Source organism: Durio zibethinus, chromosome 23 (assembly GCF_047325235.1).
Source record: "Durio zibethinus cultivar Kanyao isolate XHJ-2024 chromosome 23, ASM4732523v1, whole genome shotgun sequence".
Lineage (NCBI taxonomy): Eukaryota > Viridiplantae > Streptophyta > Magnoliopsida > Malvales > Malvaceae > Durio > Durio zibethinus.
This window is the reverse complement of record NC_143184.1, coordinates 8,777,086-8,784,295: the sequence shown is the minus strand read 5'-3', so window position 1 is coordinate 8,784,295 and position 7,210 is coordinate 8,777,086. Positions and strand designations below refer to the sequence as shown.

The following is a 7,210-nucleotide window of genomic DNA, read 5'->3' as shown; positions in this document are numbered from 1 at the left end:
ATGTTTGAAAAACTATTTTGGTTTTTTTTTTTTTTTTTGAAATTCCTAATATTCCTTTGAACTCTTTTATCCTATTAGTTATCTTGACTGAACTGAACGGGATATTACACATAAACTCCATTAAATCTGCAAGCTCCAAACTTTCCTGTTTCACCTTTCCTTCATCTTTATCCTCACCAATGTGGCGCAAGGGGACTATCAGAGGCAACACGGCTAGGAACGTCTGGTATATCAAAAGCAAGTTTCCCAATAACATCATCATCATTGACAGTGTCCTTGTTCTTCACAGTTACCTCCACAGTTACAGCCTGAATTCAATCTTTTTCTAAAGCAAAAATCTGGTTCCATTCAGAGTTAAGCTTGTGATATCAGCATGAAAATGTCGGATTTGAGTTAAAAAAATGTTACAACATTTGTAAACGCTAGAAAGTGCAGTAAAAACTGCACGAAAAATCAAATTAAAAAAAATTATTTTCTAAACATAAGCAAAAAATTGATGATCAAATATCAATATTGCTTGCCTGATTGCGACTTGAAGAATGAAGCTAAAACTGAAGATGGATATGAAGAGAGTTTATTATGTTCTGGTTTAGAGGGAAGAGTCTAGTAGGTAAACTTTCAAGGAAAAACTGAGGGAAATCAACAGAGTAAAACAAAGAAAATTTCCTTTAATTACCTTATTTAATTCTCAAATTTGGTAAATATCTTGATTACATTATTGCTTATTTTTTAAAAAATTATACTTATAATTAAATATTACATTTATATAATAAATTGAATAATCAACTAATAAATTATAACTTAATTAAATAATTAAATTCACATATAGTGAGACTTGACTTAACCTTAAGACCTTAAGGTTTTAAGGCATTTTCTTTGCCATTAAATCAATACTTCATTGGCACATTATTGCTTGATTTTGAATTTGGATGGTAATAAATTATTACCATTTATGTTACTTTTTCTTTGATATACATTATTACATCTAAAATGAAATTTCTTTTTATAAAATAATATATAAGAAAAATATTATTTTTCTCACTGTTTTTGTCATAAATTTTTGGTCTTTTTGATATAAGATAAAACTTATATGAATTTCTTTAGTGAAATTTATGAAATTATTTACTAAAAAGATTCAATAAAAATTAATAAAAAAATTAAATTGATAAATTACTAGAGTTCAATGATAAGATTACTAATATATATAAATTTATTGAAAATATTATTTATAATTCAAATTTAATTAGTACTTATTTAATTATAAAAATTTTATTAAAATCTTTAGTAAAAATAACTATCTAAAAATTATATAAAATTTTGCTTTTTTTTTTTTTTTTTTAAATTTTGCATGTTTGTCTATATAATAAAAGAGTTCAATTTATAGATTTAAATTTTTATTTAAATTTTTACTTAATTACTTTATATTAAAAAATTCACCTAGATAATTTTTTCTAGCTCTTTTTTCTTGACACGACATATAATTTATTTGATTTTAATATTTATTATTTGACTTACTCCTATTGGTAGACATCCAATTTAAATTTATCCAATAATTTATAATTATATGCCATTTTGATAACAATTTCTTGGACATAGATTGTTACCTTATTGGGTTGATTTTTTTTTTTTTTTGTGAAAAGTAAAATATTATCATTCATTTAACTAGAAGGTAAAGGAAAATAATCTTATTTCGCACCTTTTATTGGATTTTTATTATATTTTTATGATAATATCTTTAAATTTTAAATCACTACTTTTTAGGTTCAATTTGGATTTTAAGAAATTAATTAAAATTTATTCTAAAATTTATATTGATATTGATATTGAATTTGAATTGATTTGATTTTGTAATCACAAAAAAGAAAATTTTTAAACAAAATAGAATATTAACCACATCATAAGAGTTTTCAACATTATCACATTGACTAACCAAAGAGAGGAGAATAAAAATCAAACCCAAAGTAACTATAAATATTTTTTTATTTGATGAAACTTTGAATTTGTTCGTATAAAACAAAAAATAAAGAGAGCTTCTATTTGCATCATCATTTTTGTTTTTATTTTTTTAAAATTATCTCTAAATAAAATTATTTAATTATTCTTTCTGAAAATATTTTTAAATTTTTCTAAAAATTTTAAAATGAAAAAATAAAATAATTTCACTTGAATAATTTTGAAAAAAAAAAAGTGTCGATAGCAAAACGTAGGTGGAAATCGAAGCGCCGTTACGAGAATCCAAATCCAACAATTTTTTTAAAAAGCCCAAAATCTCCCTCCACCAAAATCCAACCGCCACAAGACCCTCCCCGAGGCCCCGACCCAAAGCCGAAAATCCTCTTTCCGAACTTTCCATTTCCCAAATGGCCCAAGCGCCACCTCAACCCTCCTCTTGGACCATCTCCGCCGACCTCGACGACATCGACCTCGACACCTCCGACTTCACCGCCTCCGTTCCACTCAGAAAGGTTCCCAACGGGGACATCTTCGAGGCCTCCCGTGCGGGTGACGTCGACCGTCTCCGTTACCTCCTCGAGTCCGGCGTCAACGTTAACGCCCGAGATAACTGGGACTCTGTTGCCTTGTACTACGCTTGCTTAGCTGGCCACTTGGATGCCGCCCGTATGTTACTGGAGAGTGGGGCCATCTGCTCCGAACATACCTTTGATGGTGACAGGTGTCACTATGCTGCTTTGAATTTGAAGGTTAGAAAACTTCTCAAGGCTTTCGAGGCTCGTCCGCCGCCTCTTGGGCCGTTGCAGAGTGCCCTTAGGGACACTTTCTTGAGCTGTGGGGCTAATCGGGCTTTTCTCGACCAGGCTACTGAGAGTGGATTACATTTCCAGGTTTCAGGTCAATTTACTTTTCCTTTTTTATTTAATTTTTGATTTGGGTTTATTTGGATGCAGCTGATGTCACTAAATTAAACCTTGATTATTCATCTTATTTAGTGGTGAAATATGGTTTGACTAATGCTAGTAGTATTTCTGGTTTTTAACTTTGGAATTGCTTGAGCATTGATGTTAATAAAGTGAAGTTTGAAACATAGCTGAATTACAGTTATAAAATCAAAGTAAAGCGAAAAACTATGATTTATAGTGTTTGGATTTACAGAGGAGAAGAGAAAGGGAAATGCTTGATAAATAGAAGTGATTTATAAAGTGAAAGGTAACTTCTTTCTACTTGGATTTTAATGAAGTTTATACTTAGAAATCAGATAATGTAATGAGTCTTTTTAACATTTTGTTGATGATTTTGAGGGGTATATTTACGAAAAGTAGGAGGAATTGAATAGATGTTATTATTATTTCTCATTTCTAATAATTGAAAGATTTCAAAATTGTGAGTAAGAGTTGTTCCTCTGTTCTTGATTTGGCTAACTAAGTAAGGGTAATTTCATCATTTCACTTATTCATTTCTCTCAATTCAAACATGATGTTGGAGAAGAGCAAAGATTGGTTTAAGGTCATCTGCTAATTAAATTAGCAGCAAGAATTCAAGATTGGAAAAAGGGTATACTGAGTTTCCACTTTCCTTCTTCTTGATTTTCCAGAATTTGATGTATAACCTCTTGATGCTAAGATTAGAGAATGGTCTCAAGTTATTTGGTGCTATGGTCCACTTTGAGGGTAATTGACTAGTGAGAAGTCTTGGGGGTACTTATAAAAAAAAGGGATGTCTTAGGGCCTAATGGTATCACATAGGTTCATTCAGCTCATGGTTAATAGTTTTGAGTCAAATCTTTAACTCAAATTGAAGAATGGCACTTTTAGACCCTGTTTTTTATTTTTTTATTTTCATGAGCATCTAGCATGAATGGTCCAGAATTTCTTTATATTTATCCATCAGAGGTTTCTTAGTGAAGTAAATGCGAAAGCTAGCTTTGAAAGAGCACTTTTGCTTCTCATATGTTTGCTTTTCAATTATTTGTGAAGGCTTTGCAAGTATCATTATCAGAAAATAGTGGAACACCGAAATCTTTGATGAAATCTTAAGTCAATGGCATATAATGTGCAGTTGTTGCTTTTGTTAATTTATTGGGTCCCAAAATATCCGCCCATTTTAGTTGCAAGTATTGTTCTTCTGAGAACAATATGCATGTACGAGTCTGACAGCTAATGTGGAATGTTCAATCAGGTTTTGCATCCAATGGGGCATCGAGTTCCTATCATTTCCCCCCAGATTTTGTATTTTTTGTGCAAGGCAGACCCGTTGAAGCTCATAGAGTCATTTTAAGTTCCCGGTCACCATTTTTTAGGAGAAAGTTTGAAACAGATTGGAAAGACCGCAATGAAGTGCGATTTTCAAGAGAAAAGTTGTCGTACCCTGCTCTCTACAGCCTCATCCACTTCTTTTATTCTGACAGACTAGATGTTGCTGTAGATGATATGGAAGATCTTGTGAGAATTTGTAAAGTATGCAAATGTGAATCCCTACAAAGGGTTTTAGAGAAAGAACTGATTTACCAAAAATATGCTGAATACAAAGCATTAAGAGATGTGGACAACTCTCAAAAACGGTTTATTTTACAGGGCCTGTCCCTACCTGATGAAGATCGGCTTCCTGCTGCCTTGCATCGGACCCTTCAAATTTCCCTGTCAAAGTCTCCCAAAGAACACAACCTAGACAATGGTGTTGATAGATTACTGCCATGTGTTGGTACAATGCACTCTCTGGATGATCTTGCAGATATTTGTGTAAGAGTTGATAAAAGGATTTTTTGTTGCCATCAAGTTGTTTTAGCATCAAGATCAGAATACTTTAAAGCAAGATTGTCTCGTATGAAAGATTTTCATGAAGGGAAAGATGAGTTACCTAGTGATACCCTTCCATATCTTGAAGAACATGATTTGAGCGCTGAGGCATTTGAGAAAATGATTGAGTATATGTAAGTATTTTTGGTTTTTTTTCTAACTTTTTATTTCATTACTGTGGCTTAGTATATGATTTTCTTTTTTGAAAATAATACTGAACTATTTCTGAATTGGTCCTGTGGTTGGAACATTACTGCTACTGGTGTGGGTGTCTCTAAGCTGTCTTGCATCATGGATCATGTTAGTAAAGAGATGAGAGATTTTTTACCTAATATTCTGAGGCATGATCAAGTGTGCTTTAGTTCTTGGAAACATTATGTATAATGTTGTTATTCATACCCTCTCATCTTTAAGAACTTGTCATGGAATTTATTATAGCTCCATAACTGCTTCAGGTACACTGATGGTTTGACAGATATAGATCCTGATCAGGTATTGTATTTTTTTATGCAAGTGGCTCATGGACATCAGTTGAATGAATGGTTATCTAATATTATCTGTTCTAATTGATCAGGCAGAGGAAATGTTTAATGCTGCTTCTCGCTATCTATTATTTCCTCTTAAGCGTGCTGTAGCTGATGTACTGCTGCCACATCTAGAGATGGTCTCGCCAGCAGAATTGTGCCATTGGCTGATATTGTCTGACATGTATGGTATATCTACCTTTTATTTTCCTATGAAATCTGAAGTATGAGATCAATGCCTCATTTTATTAGACATTATTTAAATGGGGTAGTTAACATTTAATTAGAGTCGTTTTCTGCTCTTAGGAATAGAAATGAAAGCAAAGTAACCAAATGTGATTTCTTGATTGTTAAGTATAGCTTTGAGAGTTATATACTCTTGATTGACAATGACATGCAGTATTTACTTGGCCCGGAATGTTTCAGCAATTGCCTTCCAGTTTGTATGCAATTCAAATGATATTATCTCGTAGAAGCGATATGTCATCCTCCATGTTAAATATGCTGCGTGGGAACTTTCCCAGGAGGCACAATTGAATCAAAATATTTGATAATGAATTGGAAACCAGTTTAAAATCCTACTTTTTCATCAAAACTTTTGTAACTATTGGTAGATCAACTAATGTCATTATCAGCTTTGAACTTGCAGTTATGACCACAGAGCTTTTTTATTTTAATTTACGTGTAGGTATGGCGTTCTGAAGATACGAGAGTATTGTCTAGATACTATTGCTTGTAACTTTGAGACATTTGCTGACACATGTGAGTTCCGAGCAATGCTTTTGACAATGCCGCCACCATCTGGGGATTCCTCACTCAGGACTACTGCTCCAAGTGCTCCAGGAGCTGTGATTAATACAGACCAAGGCAATCTTCTGGATGATCTTCGAGAAAAATGGCTTGAAGCTGAAGGTGCTGAGCTTGACAAGAGAGATGAGAGCGCTTTACTCTTTGATAAGCGCCTAGAGATGCTTATGGTTGTCGCAGAACAAGAGAAATCACTTCCTTCTGCTGATGATGGCTAAGATTATTTCACATAAGCTTTATTCTTTTCATCCCGACATGATCAACAGATAAGTTTTAAGCCTAGACCTCATTTTTTTTTTTTTTTTTTTCTAGATATATAAATAAGCATCTCTTGGCCTATTTCCTGACACAAACAGATCTCTGAGTGTTTTTATCCTTTTGATGATAGCGTAGACGAGACTTTCTTGTGTAATTTCGCAGAAAGAAAATACGATTTTGTAGATAATGTCACCTTCTAAGATCCGAATCATGTGGGATAATTTTTAGGAGATTGTAATGATTATTTATTGTTACCAACAGCCAACAGCCGCGCAGTGTTTTAGTAAAACACTAGACTTTTAGTTCATGAACTCTTTAGTCTAGAATACTACTTTTAAGTCACAACTGATGATGAAAGAACGAGCCAGGTGACTCTTTATCTTTAGCAAATCCCACTGCTAATCGAAGTTGCAATTGAGAAGCACAACAAAGAGAACAAGCATTAGTCAGATGACTCTTTATCTTTGGAAACAATTTATAAAAAAATTATATAAAATTTTTTAGGTGAAATGCGTAAATTATTTTTTGGTAAAATTAATTTAATAAAAATTAGAATTGAAAATCAAAATTGATGGATTGATAAAATTCAATGAAAATATTAATATGTAAAAAAATAATAATAATATCATTTACAATTCAAATTTGATACTTATTCATTCAATTGTAAAAGTTTTATTAAAATTTTTACTAAAAAATATTTATCTAAAAATTATATCAAATTTTATTAATTTTTTTAAAAATTTACACATCGGTCTATATTACAAGAATTTATAATTGATAAGTTTTGATTTTTGATTTTACTTTTTATTAAATCATTTGAATAAAAAATTTCACTTAAAACCCTTCTCCTTAGCAAATCCGACTGCTAAT

At 31.8% G+C, this 7,210-nt stretch overlaps 1 protein-coding gene across 2 annotated transcripts; it reads left to right on the top strand.

Moving 5' to 3' along the window:
• Window positions 1-2,259: 2,259 nt before the first annotated feature.
• LOC111314531 (BTB/POZ domain-containing protein At2g04740-like) lies at window positions 2,260-6,645 on the top strand. 2 transcript variants are annotated; one of them, XM_022915971.2, is made up of 6 exons: window positions 2,260-2,850; window positions 4,135-4,412; window positions 4,530-4,885; window positions 5,207-5,243; window positions 5,326-5,459; window positions 5,964-6,645. In XM_022915971.2, the coding sequence occupies exons 1-6, from the start codon at window positions 2,361-2,363 to the stop codon at window positions 6,298-6,300; spliced, it is 1,632 nt and encodes a 543-aa protein (XP_022771706.2). In that variant the 5' UTR covers window positions 2,260-2,360; the 3' UTR covers window positions 6,301-6,645. The 2 variants fall into 2 exon arrangements, with proteins under 2 accessions (XP_022771706.2, XP_022771705.2); XM_022915970.2 differs by having other exon boundaries at window positions 2,261-2,850; window positions 4,135-4,885.
• The last annotated feature ends 565 nt before the right edge of the window (window positions 6,646-7,210 follow it).